General features: G+C 37.0%; 1 protein-coding gene and 1 long non-coding RNA gene across 5 annotated transcripts in view; one reads left to right on the forward strand and one right to left on the reverse strand.

Moving 5' to 3' along the window:
• The first annotated feature begins 1,576 nt into the window (after window positions 1-1,576).
• Window positions 1,577-16,225, forward strand: part of impdh1a (IMP (inosine 5'-monophosphate) dehydrogenase 1a) — a 38,075-nt gene continuing 23,426 nt past the window's right edge. Inside the window, exons 1-2 of one of the 4 annotated variants that reach the window (XM_087291859.1) lie at window positions 1,577-2,442; window positions 10,444-10,542. In XM_087291859.1, the coding sequence (XP_087147985.1) occupies window positions 2,204-2,442; window positions 10,444-10,542 (338 nt within the window). In that variant the 5' untranslated portion in view covers window positions 1,577-2,203. Of the gene's footprint in view, window positions 2,443-9,328; window positions 9,600-10,443; window positions 10,543-16,225 lie in introns of those variants that run through there. The other 3 variants (XM_087291860.1, NM_001002177.2, XM_087291861.1) reach the window with 3 other exon arrangements.
• Window positions 1,692-12,934, reverse strand: LOC147832746 (uncharacterized). The gene is made up of 3 exons (XR_015514729.1): window positions 12,721-12,934; window positions 11,317-12,160; window positions 1,692-2,748 (listed from the first exon to the last, which is right to left on the reverse strand). It is a non-coding gene; the product is annotated as an uncharacterized LOC147832746 (long non-coding RNA).

Below are 16,225 nucleotides of genomic sequence, written 5' to 3' on the forward strand. Positions count from 1 at the left end.
GCACTGGCCAAAGATAATTTCAGCAACTAATGCCTAGTTCAGACTGCGTGATTTTAGCCCAGATTTTGGCTCAACGACAGGTTTTGTGAAATCGCCGACAAATGCCTGAAATCACAAGCAAATCGGTGCTTGTGCACGTGAGTGAAAATCACACAGTATGAACTATCAAAGACGCGATCGGAGAGAGTCGCCGATGAGTCGACGATGCCTGCGAGATATTTGGTTTGATAAATATCTGGAGCTGTCGGCGATTCAAATCATGCCGTGTGAATTGAGTTTTGACTGAAAATAACATCAGCGATCGCCTACAGCCAATGAGAGATCGGCATTCACTTGCGTGTGCGTGTGTGTATACCTGCTGCAGGCCAGCGGGAGGCTGGGGGAGAAGTAAAAAGCGCTCTTTTTTGGTTTATTTGGACCCACGAAATGGAGGAAAAACTAGTGCAGGTTTGACAGGACTCAGGAGCAACCGTGTCTGTTTGACGTTTCATACAGAAAGAAACTAGTTTATTATCAATGTTGAGAAGAAATGGCTAATTCCCTTTAAACACAGGTGAGCAAATATGTACATTTTCTACCCCATTAAAGGCTTCTTTCTCATTATGTAGTTATAACAAAAGATGTACTACGTGTTTTTGGCTGTGAGACGTAGTTTGGACGAAGTTGTCGACGATTCTTCCTATAGTAAAGTCATGCAATGTGAAAGTCCCTGTCGCCGATCCATCTTGCCGTGTAAACAAAGCAGCGGCGAAATGCTAGCCCGGATAGTCAAGCAGTGTGAAAACATCTGTGACACGACTACTTTGAAAATCATGCAGTCTGAACTCGGCATTAGAGACAATATAAATGTGGAGTTTTAAGATGCACAAATAAACACTGTAGTGTCCATAGACTACCTTCTAATTGTTTTCAGTTGAGATGACGTTAAGTCTATTTTCAATCTGCTGCTACGCTGACACATAGGCGTTTGTAGCTCCGCCCTCTTTTAAAAAAAGCACTGGGGGCAAAATCTCATTTGAATTTAAAGTTACAGTCACCAAAAAAGCCTAAAAGAAGAAGAAGTTTCAAAGAGTTATAAAATATTATTCATGGGGTTTTCGAGATGAAACACTCTAGGGACATCAAGGCTCACATCTTGTAAAAGGGACTTAATGATTCCCTTTAAAGCAAATTAGTAAATGCAAAAATAACCTTGCTCTGCACAACAAACATGTTTGTTCAAGCCACAGTTTTTGCTTGAGCACTTCTTATGGAGCGTCTGCACATAATTAGTCCATCAAGAGGCTCTCTCTTCATCTTTCTGTTGCTCCAACCTGAATCCTCTCCAGGGTTGAGCACTCTCCATCAGTGCACCCTGGGATTTGACTTTGTTTGTGAGAAAGCCGTTTCTAGGTTATGCGTTCATACACATAGTGATAGAAATGCATGCATGTACTGTATGTATGCTCGAAAGGATGAATACGACTCCCAAATAAGCGTATACTAATTTAAACAAGTGCATGCTTTTCCACTGCAATGTTACCTTTGGAGAACAAGAGGTGGGGCATGTAAAAACCTTGTCCTTCGCTCCATTACTGAGCACCATGCAAGCACACACAACAAGTTCCTCCCCCTGTTAAAGCACACACACAACCACACACATGCACACTTAATGCTGCAATCCTCTTTGTGAAAGTGACGCGCTTCTGTCAGAAACAGAGCTTAGCTCAAGTGAAACAGAGAGAGAGAGAGAGAGAGAGATACAGGCTCATTCAGTTTCTACTTGTCTGCCATCCGGTTAACTACCATTTGGAGCTACTGTGAACTGTTATTTATTATTTATTATTATTATTTTTTTTTTTTATCTACATCTTGTCTCCAAAAACTCATCTTGGACATTTTTTAATTTGGGGAAATCAGTCCAACTTGATCTGAATTGCTACAGGCAAACTACTTTGTACTTGCAAAACTCCTGTGGTTTGAAGGAGGCTAATAGCCGATGCAAATTGGATACAAATCTAACCCAGGACGCCCAGCTCTCATTCATTTATTTTACATTCTGCTTTCTTTTTTAAGCTGTGTGGAAAAGTTTGGTCAAAAGTTGATTTACTAAGCCTGTGAGGTGGTCTCGGAGGAAGAGGAGAGACGAAAATCAGGATTTCTTTGTGATTGACTGGGCTCAAACGGAGCCACGGTGGAGGGCGACCCGCTGGATTTTGTTGAAATGGACGGGCTTGGGTATGAACGCTATGTGGATGGGGACAGGGAGGGCTACCAAATTGACTACCGGCGTATTGTGGGGGACATGGAGCCGGCCAGACCACGGATGCCTTTACGAGACTCGGATCATCACTGTAATGGCCCGTTTACTCACAGTACACTACATGGGCATGGGCATGGGCATGAGACGGCAGCCCAGCGCTACAGTGCCACACGGATACAGGCGGGATATGAGCCAGAGAGGTGAGAACAGGCACTCAAAAATCATGTTTGTTGTTTGTTCAAACTACTTAATTAAAATAAGCTGAAACAACACAATTATTGGGACAACTTAATCGATTTATGTTCAAGTCACTTACATATGTAAAAAACTGATAAGTACACTTGATTTATTCATGGCGTCCCAACACAAATCAATCCAACATCTTTTACACTGCAGTTAATGAATGAACGAATGATTTGTTGATTTACTAAACCCCGCAAAATGGATGGGATGGATGAATGAATGAATGACTGAATGATTGGTAGATTGGATGATTGAATGAACCGCTCAAAACTATAGATAGATAGATAGATAGATAGATAGATAGATAGATAGATAGATAGATAGATAGATAGATAGATAGATAGATAGATAGATAGATAGATAGATAGATAGATAGATAGATAGATAGATAGATAGATAGATAGATAGATAGATAGATAGATAGATAGATAGATTGATTGATTGATTGATTCAATGAATGAATTATTAAATTAACCCCATAACATGATTGATTGTTTGATTAAGTTAATGAATGAATGAATACATGAATGGTTGGTTGATTAAAGTCCACAAAATGATTGATTAATTAACTGAATGAATGAATGATGGTTGTTTGATTGAATCATTAAATGAACTCCACAAATTGATTGATTGATTGATTGATTGATTGATTGTTTGATTGAACTAATGAATGAATGGTTAGCTGGTTAATTGAATAATAGAATGAATGAATGAACCCCACAAATGATTGAATGAATGAATAAACCCCACAACATGAATCATTGATTAAACTGATTGATTGATTGATTGATTGATTGATTGAATAATTGGTTGGTTGGTTGATTGAATACATGAAGTCCACAAAACTATTGATTGATTGATTGATTGATTGATTGATTGATTGATTGATTGATTGATTGATTGATTGATTGATTGATTGAATTAATGACTGGTCGATTGAATGATTGAATGAACCCCTTAAAATCATTAATTAGTTGGATGAATAAATGAACCATGCAAAATGACTGAATTAATGAATGAACCCCTTAACATTATTGAATGAATGAACGAACGAACGAACGAATGAACGAACGAACAAACAAACGGACGGATGGATGGATGGATGAATGATTAATGGATGAACGAACGAATGAATGAACCCCACAAAATGATTGAACGAATGAAAGAACCAAAGAGGTGTTGTTTATTTCCCCCAAATTTTGTCTTTTAACTGTTTTGAGTTTTTTATTTTATTTTTTTCTGTTTTAAGACATTATTGTTGGTCATATACACTGAAAGGATTGACAAATACAAATGTACGTACATGTTTGTGTACGTACAAAACATATATATTTTAAAATAAACTATATATTTCAACTTCATTAAGTTGTTTATTTATTTATGATATAAATAATGACAGACAATATATTCTGTGTATATTTATATATAATGTCCATTAATATACTTAATTTGCTTAGTTATTTAAGAATTAAATATCGATTAATAATGCATCTCGAGCTATTAATAATTAATAGTGTTGTGGGAATAATTCATGTGCATTTTGATTTCTTTTGTTTATGCATGTGAATCATTTCTTTATATTTTAAACTTGTTTTGACTTTAAAATGCAGATGGAATAATAGAAAAAGAACAGCTGCGAGTGAGTAAGAGAGAAGTAGGAGGAGATGCTCTGTTTTGTCTATTATGACCTGTGTGTTATCCAGTCAAAACAAGTCATTCATTGTAGATCAGCTGATAACATAACTGACAAATGTAGTGAATTATTATTTTTTTCACTCAGAAAACAAAACCACCACTCAGTAAACCTGCCTAAACTGGCTATTTTAAATATAATTGTATCATAATATACTTATCAGTTTGCATATATATATATATAAAATAGTTTTTCTGTTCTTCTAAAGTTCTAAAGTTTATTAATGGAAATATAGGGCCATAACGGTGGTGCAGTAGCATGATTGCCTCACAGCAAGAAGGTTGCTGATACGAGCCTCGGCTGAGTTGTTTGGCATTTCTGTGTGGAGTTTGCATGTTCTGCCTGTGATGGCATGAGTTTTCTCCGCGTGCTCCGGTTTCCCCCACAAGTCCAAAGACATGTGCTACAGGTGAATGAGTTGTGCTTAATTGTCCGTTGTGTGTATGTGTCAATTAGTGTGTATGGGTGCTTCCCAGTGATGGGTTGCAGCTAGTAGGGCATCCACTGTGTAAAACGTATGCTAGATAAGTTGGCGGTTCTTTCCACTGTGGTGACCCCAGATTAATAGGGACTAAGTCGAAAAAAATGTAATAAATGAATGAATGTATATATATGTGGCTATTTATATATAAAATAAGAATTATTAGTCCCCATTTGATTTCCTTTTCTTTTTTAAATATTTCCCAAATGATGTTTCAGAGCAAGGAAATTTTCACAGTATGACATAATATAATAATATATTTTCTTCTGTAGAAAGTCTTATATGTTTTATTTCAGCTAGAATAAAAGCAGTTTTTAATTTATAAAACCCTTTTTTTCGATAGTTTAGAGAACAAACCATCGTTAACTTGCCTAACTGTCAAAACCTATAGCTTATATATATATATATATATATATATATATATATATTTCAAAGTCCAGTCACTAACAACAGTTTGTGATGTTGTTTTGACTTTTAGGACAAAAGACACCTTTTTAAAGAAGCCCATGAGTTTTCAGCTATAGATCTGAAATCACGGCTTATTATCTCATGGCAGCTTTGAAAACAACACCTGTGACTCAAGTGCTTCGCTAAGGGTCAAGCAAAGGCTTTCCTCATTCACAGATTCCCCTATGCGGTTGACACTTTGTTCCCTAAGAGGGTAACTAGAATTTGTTTTACCCAGAATTAAAGAGTCAACTAATTTAGAATAACAAAGGCTCTGAATAACTTTTCTGGTGTAAAGAAAATTAAATTAAAATTTGTCAAAATTAAGAACAAAATTGATACGTCTTTGTCATTATTGATTATTCTGTGATTATATACTGTTCATTCCGCTGTGGTGACCCCTGATAATAAAAGTACTAAAGAAAATCAATAAATGCATGAGAAGCCACGTCTCACTGAATAATTTTGCTACTGATGTTACAAAATGTGTTAGCTAAAACATCTTGTTAAATATGGTCTTATGTTGAACAGTACATACACACACGCACACACACATAATTTGTATGTTTTATATATATATATGACTTTTTTTAAATACACAATACAAGCGACTCAAACCTGCAGTGCTTTCAGATGGAGCACCGTTTACTATATTTGACAGAGACCGATAATCATAAAACATGTTTAATATCTGCACTAATAATCAGCCACGATAATCGGTTAGCTACTTCAGAGCATCTTAAACATCTTCCTGTGTTATAAATAATCTGAAATATATCCTACTCACTGTTCCATATAACTCAGATGCAAAAGCGTGAAGTAAAACGATCGAAATCCAGAGGGACTTTTCCGTTACAGTCATTTTTCCATAACACTTTTTCTCTTTCCATTTGCTTCACTTCTCTTAACAGATGAGAAGAGAACTTTAACGAAGGATTACATTGATAGAGCACTGTTTAGGTCTAATCTCCCATTTAGAGTATAAATCCCACCAGGAAGAACAGCACGTCTGTGTATGTTAAGAGGGCAAGATTAAATGTCCATCAGGAATAGATGGCAGAACCACTTAGGGTCATTTGAGTGTTAGATGCTGCCTATATATTTAAAGAGGTTTAAACTGCAGTTAAATGCAGTGCAACTTTAATGCATTTCAGACACTGTGTTGTAAATCAAGCTCTACTGAGTTGTTAAATATGAAAAACACTTCTAAAAAAATTAATTTTATTTCTTAGGACCAGTAGCCTACAGGTTACTCAAACAGTGCAACCCCCTGATAGGACAAAATATACCTTAAAAACATTTTGTTATGTGATTGAAAGCCAAAATATAAAGCTTTCTTTCTTGACAGTGTATTCGGAAAGTATTCATAGCGCTTCACTTTTTCTACATTTTTTTGTTACAGCCATATTCCAAATTGGATTAAATTCATTTATTTACTCAACATTTTACACACAATAGCCCATAATGACAATGTGAAAAAAGTTTGTTGCAAATTTATTAAAAAATAAAAAAACTGAAAAATCACATGTACATAAGTATTGACAGCCTTTTCCGTGAAGCTCTAAATTGAACATTCTGTTTCCACTGATCATTTTTGAGATGTTCCAGCAGCTTAATTTGAGTTCACCACGGTAAATTCAGTTGATAGGACATGATTTGAAAAGGCATACACCTGTCTAGATAAGGTCCCGAGGTTGACCATGCATTTCAAAGCACAAACCAAGCATGAAGACAAATGAATCATCTGTAGACCTCTGAGACAGGATTGTCTCTTAAGGCTGGGGAAGGTTACATAAAAATTACTGCTGCTCTGAAAGTTCCATTGAGCACAGTGGCCTCCATCATCTTTAAGTGAAAGATGTTTGGAACCACTAGGACTCTAGAAGGGGGGAGAAGGGCCTTAGTCAGGGAGGTGATCAATAGCCTGATGGTTAATAATCCAATAACACTCTGTCTGAGCTCCAACTTTCTTCTGTGGAGAGAGGAGAACCTTATAGAAGGACAACCATCTGTGCAGCAATCCACCTCATCTGTGCAGCAATCCACCAATCAGGCCTGTATGGTAGAGTGGCCAGACAGAAGCCACTACCCGCCTGGAATTTGCCAAAAGGCATCTGAAGGACACTTAGACCATGAAAAGCAAAATTCTCTGGTCTGATGAGACTAAAGCCTGGTTAATACTTCTGCGTCAAGTGATCGGCATGACCTACTGCCATAAAAACCTACTGCCATTGGCTAATGTTTCGGAAGTGTTATTGCAGAACAACAGCAACAGCGCCCAGAAGTATAAATGCATGCCCACGCACATTGCATCTGCATGCTGTTGCTGTTGCTTTGCAATAACACTTCCGAAACACTAGCCAATGGCAGTAGGTTTTTATGTTCCTCAGTGTTGAGTTTCTCTGCTGGTGTTTTGTTTTTTCTGAATGGTACCTTACAAATGGCTTAAACTCACTCATTTTGAGGCTGGAATCTGCGGACATGCAACAACTTTAATCATTAGGTAAATGCAAAACAACAGTCTCCATCCGGAACTCCTTCACGGGACTTAAAACTTGTAAACACTTGCTGCATCTGTCTTGCGTGGCTCTTACCCCCACCCACACTCGACAGAGCTACCAAGCCGACCAATCACAGAGCTTGCGCTATGCGTCGTTGCGACGTGTAGTTACATTTTTTGAGAGGTGCGGGTCAGCGTCGCTGACGGCCATGTTGGGGCTATGCGTCCATGTGTAGACTGCGCCATAGCCTACGCATGCGCTTGATGCAGAAATATAAATCATTCTTAAAATTGAACTCTTTGGAGAGAATGCCAGGTGTTACGTTTGGAGAATACCAGGCATCGCTCATCACCAGGCTAATACCATCCCTACAGTGAAGCAGCATGGTGGTGGCAGCATCATGCTGTGGGAATGTTTTCAGCAGCAGAAACTGAAAGACTAGTCAGGAGGGAAAGATGAATGCAGCCATGTAGGGAGACATCCTGAATGAAAATTTGCTTCAGAGTGCTCTTGACCTCAGACTGGGGCGTGATTCATCTTCCAGCTGAACAATCACCCAAAGCACACCGCCAAAATATCAATGAAGTACCTTCACAACAACTCAGAGAATGTCCTTGAGTGGCCCAACCAGAGCCCAGAACTAAATCCATTAAACATCTATGGAGAGATCTGAAAACTGCTGTATACCCTCGCTTCCCATCCAACCTGATAGAGCTTGAGAGGTACTGCAAAGAGGAATGGGCAAAAATTCCCAAAGACAGGAGTGCCAAGCTTGTGGCATCGTATTCAAAAAGACTTGAGGCTGTAATTGTTGCCAAAGGTGCATCAACAAAGTATTAAGCAAAGGCTGTCAATACTTATGTGCATGTGATTTTTCTTTTTTTTTTTAAATAAATTTGCTACAATTTCAAAAACTCTTTTTTCTTTTGCCAAATATGGGCAATAATTGCAATTCCAAGTGCTGTTTAGTTCTGTTGCCAGTATGTCTTGGCTAAAATATTTATTTTATTATAATAAAATATTTGTAATTCACCTTTACCTGTTTTACAAACACGCATTCATTTAAGTCATTCAGTCACTGAGTTAAAGTCGTAGTTCACTCAAAAATGAAGATTTACACACCATTTTCTCACCTTCAAGTGGTTTCAAAACATTTCAGAGTTTTAGAGCACTAACAAAGATATTTTGAAGAAATCTGAAATTTTTAACCTTGACCTCCATATAGAAAAACTAGTATTACGAGTTTACAACATTCTTCAAGACATCTCCTTTTGTGTTCAATGGAAGACACAACATCAGACAGGTTAAAAAAAACAAATGGTGAGAGAAAATTATGACAGAATGTTCAGGGTGAACTATCCCTTAAAGCTTGAATAATCAGACAACACGCGTTGTTCATATCGATAGTGAACCAATTCAATCGATTCATTGAATAGAGCCGACTGAAAACGATTTGTTTACGAATCAAGACTGCACTTGTGTTGCTTGTTGAGTCTACTGCGACTTATAAAGACATTTTCCGTTTTCTCTCTCTTTTTAAATCGATTTATATCAGGTGAAACGATGCACGTTATATGCCTTCTAACACCAAAATACTAGTAAATATTTTACTTCGGTTTTTCACTCAGAATATATTCAAAAACTGGTCTCGAAAAAATGTTTAGAAACAGGTTTGAGGAGTTTTCAGTACCATCATACGATGATCATCTCTCCCTGAGATGCGAGCATGTATCATGTGACTTCAGTTCACGCTGTTGTCGGTCTGTAAACACACACAGACTGCGCGTCTCACCACGAGCCCGGAGACCCTTCATCCACAGCGGCTTTGCCCTTCAGAGCTCTGCTGCGCGGAAGGAGAGACTAGTGAACCCCGCGTTGATCCGTCACGCTCTTTAATATAAAAATGTAGCAGTCATCATGTGAGCTACTGTACATGGGGGCGAATATTCAGCAGAAGGAAGTGTGTTCCGAAAGAGAAAGTAACTCGAGACTGTAAGTGGATTTATTTGTTTTTTCGACCTAACACGCTTTTAAAATGAATGTTCTGTCATTAATGAAAGTTTTAGTACAACAGAAATTCCTAATTTTTGGTTTGAATGTATTTTAATTATATAATTGTGTCGTGTGTAATTTTGCTTTATTTTTCATCATTTAACTTACGTACAACGTCTGCCTGCCTATCTATCTATCTATCTATCTATCTATCTATCTATCTATCTATCTATCTATCTATCTATCTGTCTGTCTGTCTGTCTGTCTGTCTGTCTGTCTGTCTGTCTGTCTGTCTGTCTGTCTGTCTGTCTGTCTGTCTGTTTACCTGTCTGTCTGTTTGTCTATCTATTATTTTTTTCAATTATACAAACCCTCATAGATTTCCTCAGCCCAAGTTTCTGTGTAGAGTTTGCATGTTCTCTCTGTTTTCGCGTGGATTTCCACCAGGTCTTGGAACTTGTGTGTATGTATGTTTCCCAGTGATGGGTTGCAGGTGGAAGGGCATCCACTGTGTAAAACATATGCTGGAAAAGTTGGCGGTTCATTCCGCTGTGGCGACCCCTGATTAATAATGGGACTAAGCTGAAAAGAAAATGAATGAATAGTTAAAATGGTCTATTGTAAATGACGCACTGCCAGAGTTTCAGACATGTGCTATTTCTGCCTTATCCAAGCTAGTTTAAAGGTGATACACCGGTTTATGAACACAACATCATCTGTTTGCACTATGATGCATATAATTTAATTTTGTTTGTGGATGAATGGCAGCGCTGATGACAAACTTGAACCTAAATCTCAAGTGCATGTGTTACAACTTCTTTGTTGTATGTGTGCATGTTTGCAGCATGGCTGATTACCTGATCAGCGGGGGAACAGGGTATGTTCCAGAGGATGGACTCACTGCCCAGCAACTCTTTGCCATCGGTGATGGTCTCACATACAAGTAAGTCGAAAATCATGTTCACAGCTTTCCTGCCTTATACATTTTACAGAACCACTATTATGCATTAAATAGACTAACAAGCACGGCGACAGCGTGTTGCCAAAGCAGCTCCTATGATGTTTCTATTCACCCTGACACACACATAAATACACTTGCACTCTAGGTAGGCATCTCTCTGGACATCTGTCAGTGAGATGGCTCTCAGCTCCATGGCAACCACGTCTCCATAGCAACGGGGAGCTCAAGTGCTCAGTCCCAGCACATGCAGCCTATGTTTATGGGACAATGCAAAAAGCAGAGTGCATGTGTAGTCTCTCTTAATCACAACACAGACGTCATTGCTTGCTCATCATATGCTCTAAAGGGGTCGTGTTCTGTCTTTTTACTTTTGAATTATTCTCTGAGGTCCACTTTTAATGTTACTATGATTTTGGATCAAAAGACATTGTGATGTAAAGTTTACAAGCTATTTTCTGCCCTTGATTTGATTGGAGACTCGCAAGTTGGCATCCGCTTGTATGATTGGCTAACTGTTAGCGTATTTCACGTTATTCGAAAGTTTGAAAAATAATGGTTGTATGTCCACCAGTGCAAACTTTTGCATGTACATTATGTTTGATAGTGCCTTTATAGCTGCTGGGATTTAGTTTGAAAATGAGTAAATGCTCATCACATATTAAAGGATCTGTAATAGCAGACAAAGTTCATTCATTCATTCATTTTCTTGTCGGCTTAGTTCTTTAATTAATCCAGAATCGCCACAGCGGAATGAACCGCCAACTTATCCAGCACATTTTTACTCAGCGGATGCCCTTCCAGACGCAACCCATCTCTGGGAAACATACACACACACTCATATACTACGGACAATTTAGCCTACCCAATTCACCTGTACCGCATGTCTTTGGACTGTGGGGAAAACCGGAGCACCCGGAGAAAACCCACGCGAATGCAGGGAGAACATGCAAACTGAGCTGAGGTTCGAACCAGCGACCCAGCGTCCTTCTTGCTGTGAAGAGACAGCACTACCTACTGCGCCACTGCTTTGCCCCAAAGTGAAGTTAACATAATAAAAAATGCTGCTCACACTTGTACGATGCAACAACTGAATCAAATACAGTCGCACATCATCGTCATTTCTCAATCTTTCTGAAATCTCAGCATGGAATTGTGCCTGGTATGTATACACATCTGTGGTAAAATGAAGTAAACAAAGGAGCAAAGTTCCTACTCACAAGTTTTGGAGCTTCATTAAATAAAAATTTAATCCACTAATGTTGGAATCAGAAGCAAAATGACTGTTTATTCACAGCTTGTCACAGCTAGGCATGGGACGATAACTGTTTTCAAGGTACTTAGTATACCGCAGTTAGGAAAAATCATAGTTTTAAAACTGCCAACATTTTCTGCTATACCATTTTCATGGTATGTGTAAAAAACTTCATTTACTTTTTTTTTTTTTTTTAGGAAAATAGTATGTCTAGCTGAAAGATATCCAAAGATGCTGTTTTGAATTGTAAAGAAATCTGTGTTTGAAACAAATGAAAACAGCAGAAGTCAGTGATTCATTTGAGCTGTTTAGCATAACATGTTTACTGTTCCAACATGTTAAATATTTCTCAAAATAAAAAATGTTTTGTTCAAAGGGGAAAATGTTGTATTTTTTTTTTACCCAGACATTAAAAAAGAACATATATTAGAGCAGTAATCACAATACCATACCGTGATATATTTATCCAAGGTTATCATACCGTCAGAATCATATACCAGCCCATGGCTAGTCACAGCACAGTTTCTTGTTGTCTTCAGAGCATCTTTATTGTTTTGTTTTTGTGTAGAACTGGGGGCCTGTACCATGAAGCTGGATTAGCTGGCTAGCCAGTTAAGTTTTAGTTTAGTTGGCACCAATTATTTTATTTTTTTTTCTCAGGTAACATGAAGGCAGCTTGTTTTTTTATAACTTTTTGTTGCCATTATATTACTGAGCAGCTGAGATATACTACCTTCATGGGAACCCAGGTTCAATCTAATGCAAACTAAACTGAAACTGGCTAGCCAGCAAATCTGGCTTTATGGTTAAGCCCCATATGGTCTACACAAAAACCTAGATACTGACTTAGATACTAATTGTATGATAACCTTGGATAAAACATCATGGTTTCATGGTATTGTGATTACTGCTCTAAAATATGTTCTTTTTCACCTTTGAACACAAAATATTTTATTTTGAGAAAGTATTTTGCAGCAGTAAACATGTCAGGCTAAATAATTCAAATAAGTCATGAACCTCTGCTGTCTTCATTAATAAAAAAAAATAAAAAAACAGATTTCTTTACAATTTAAAATCTTTTCATACCATTTCTGCTGGAGATACTGTTGTCCTAAAAGGTTTAAAACAAAAACAAAAAACATAATAAAATTAATTACATAAAAAAAAAACATTACATTAAAAACATAAAAAAATAAAAATAAAATTAGGACAATATTAGGAGGTCATCCCATGCCCATTCATGGTACAGGCCCCAGCAGTTGCCTCTCTTTTTGTTTACCTATTACAGGCTAAGTTGATGAAGCTAAACAGGTACGGGTGTAGAAACAGGTGTTAATCTTCTGCTGTGGAGACTGAGTTTAGATACAGTGTTACGTAATAACGTGGCACATTCCAAAACCTGTAATTTTGGGAGGTTGGCTTCAATATAGCTGTTTTTAGATAGTCTTGCATTTACACGATGTCGACAAAAATAGAAGCTTTTCCCCTGCATTGAAAAAAAACGTTTTCAAAAGTTTCTGCGTTTAAACTTCCATGAATCGACCAAAAAAAACAACAAGTCAGATTTAGCGCTGTCACCTTGTTAGTAAGTGGAAGACATGAAGTGCATTTGGCGGTGCTGATGTGTATGTATAATTTGCTGTGTGTAATAGAGACGTGTGCGGATGGATTTTTACTACCGCCCCCACAAGAATATATATTATTTTGTCCCACTCCCATCCACAAAAAATCACTCAGGTAAACATATTAGTAGTTTTATTGATGTAATTTGTTTCACTTGCTTCCCTTATTGAATATGAATAAAAAAGAAACGGAAAATAAGCAAGTATGTTGAATTTAATTCAATAAATGATGAACATGGACATCAACAACGAGGTTTTCAGATTATAGAAATACAGTCAGAACAGTCTATGCAATGTAATGTAAAGTAAATCCACACAATTTTTTTTGTGATTATTTGCATTAACCTTTAATCTACACCTTCCAAGTACCATGCACATGCAAAATGTCATTGTTTTTAAAGACTTAGCATTTTGGGCTGTTTACAGGGGCACAACAATACTGGTTTTTTCAAAAACTTCCACTTTGAAACCTGCTTTTAGATGGATGTGTTTTCAGTCAAAAAAACACTGTTGCTGTGTAAGCGAACAATCAAAACTGAAAAAAGTGTTGCCTGAAAATGTAAGTGACTGAACTTTTTTATGCTAAAGTTTTGCATTCTCAACTTGCAGGACGTTTTAACAGCAAAATAACCCCTAATGAGTCAAAAGAAAATTTAGATTTCTCAGTGCATGACGTCTTTAATATCAATTTATTTTTATAGACATTAGTGTATTTTATTTGTTTATATTCTCCCAGCCTTCTGAAAACTCTTGTTGGTAGAGCAGTATTCTACATGTCTATTTTTATCATGTTGGCTGGAGTGTTTAATCTGGTCTAATGGAGGTTTTATGAGCGTTAGGCCACAAGGGACGGGATACTGAACTGTGCCTTCTAACCCATCCTCCTGAGACAAACAAATCACATCCCATTTTTCCTGTATCAAAATATTATTGTGCTCTAATGCTTTCATGCATGAAATTGTCAAAAGTGACAGTAAAGACATTTATACAAAATGATAAATTTGCATAACTTATAATTAATCAAATTATAATGACTAAGATTGAAATCATCTGAAAACACTTCTTTACCATCACAACCCTAAATTAGATCTTAAAAGTATATTAAAGTCGAAAATAGACATTTAAATTGTCATAAATGTCAAAATGTTACCTTTTCTCCCCTGTGTTTTTCAATGTAGCCTTAATGAGTAAAATAATGTACTTTAATTGGTAGTCTGGGTAAAAAATGCATACATTTATTAAAAAAATATTTTTTTTTTATTGCTCACACATGTTAACAGTTGCAGAGCATTGGAAGGACCCAATGTGTTTGTGCTTGTGACATTGGTGACACTGTTAAGAACATTAACAGGACGTCTCTGTATGCCACATCTTAAGTAGATTATATAACTCATCTTAACAAGCCCAGAGTTGTACTGTACTGTATGTGTCCAAGTTAATTGCATGCATGTTGCAGGCCAAACTGCATATATTTCACGGTATACAGTAACTGTAACTGTTATATACTGTAAATATACAATTTATATAGGCTAAATTTCATTCATTCATTAATTTTCCTTCGGATTAGTCTCTGTTTTTTAAGGTCGCCACAGCGGAATGAACTACCAACTGTTTTGTCATACAGTATGTTTTATGCAGTGGATCCCCTTCCAATGCCGCAACCCAGTACTGGGAAACTCACATACACACGCTCATTCAAACACTCATACACTACAGCCAATTTAGTGTATTCAATTCACCTATAGCACATGTCTTTGGACTGTGGGGGAAACCGGAGCACTCGGAGGAAACCCACGCCAACACAGGGAGAACATGGAAACTCCATATGGAAACGCCAACTGCATCAGCCAGGACTCGAACCAGCGACCTTCTTTTTGTTTGGTGACAGTGCTAACCACTGAGCCACTGTGCCGCCGTGGGCTGAATTTAAACAGATTCAATTTAGTAATGTTCAACTCAATGTCAAGATTAAATTTAGCCCATATAAATTGTTTGCAAACAGGAAGTTACCCTAAAAAATTATAAAACCAATTAAGGATTTTTTTTTCATTATCAATACACTATCAATCGTTTGCTTATAGTTTAAAAAAAATTACCAGGACTTCATTTTTCAAATAAAAATGCGATATGTTAATTGACTTAAAGGGCTTCTATTTTACCCCTATGGTGTCTCCAGAATGTGTCTGTAAAGTTTCAGCTCAAAATACCCATCAGAATATTTATTATAGCCTCCAGAATTTGCCCATTTTAGTGTCTGAAGATATTGTAGCTGTTTTTGTAGCCTGTGGCTTTAAATGAAAATGAGCTACTTTTGCACGCTCAACGATTCGATGTGTGCGTTTGCTTCTCATCACGCATTACATCAGATAAGCAGTCAGTGACAGAGACAGACTCAGATGAATCTAAAATAGCTCATTAGTCAAAAATACCAAGTAAGTTTATTTCATGTATTTGTGGTGGAGTTCATTCAAGACTTTCTGAAATGACGAGTCTCACACAAATGCTATTTGCAGTACACACACACACACACACATACATAAATATATTAGCCTTTACTGACACCATGCAGCTGTGGTGATTATAGCGGTCAAGAATTACATAGTGATTTTACACTCTCTTTATTAAAAACATGCTCTGTTTTAAAAAACGTTTTAAACTCATAAAAATTACAGAAAGTTGTAATAAATATTTTAATCCCAGTTTATTTGCAAAAAAATATGTTTTGTGGACATGTGCATACAAGTTATTATAGAAACATGGTGCCTGTCAATCAGTTCGGTGGGCGGGGAAA

The sequence above is a fragment of the Danio rerio genome, chromosome 18 (genome assembly GCF_052040795.2).
Source record: "Danio rerio strain M-AB ecotype USA chromosome 18, GRCz13ab, whole genome shotgun sequence".
Taxonomy (NCBI): domain Eukaryota; kingdom Metazoa; phylum Chordata; class Actinopteri; order Cypriniformes; family Danionidae; genus Danio; species Danio rerio.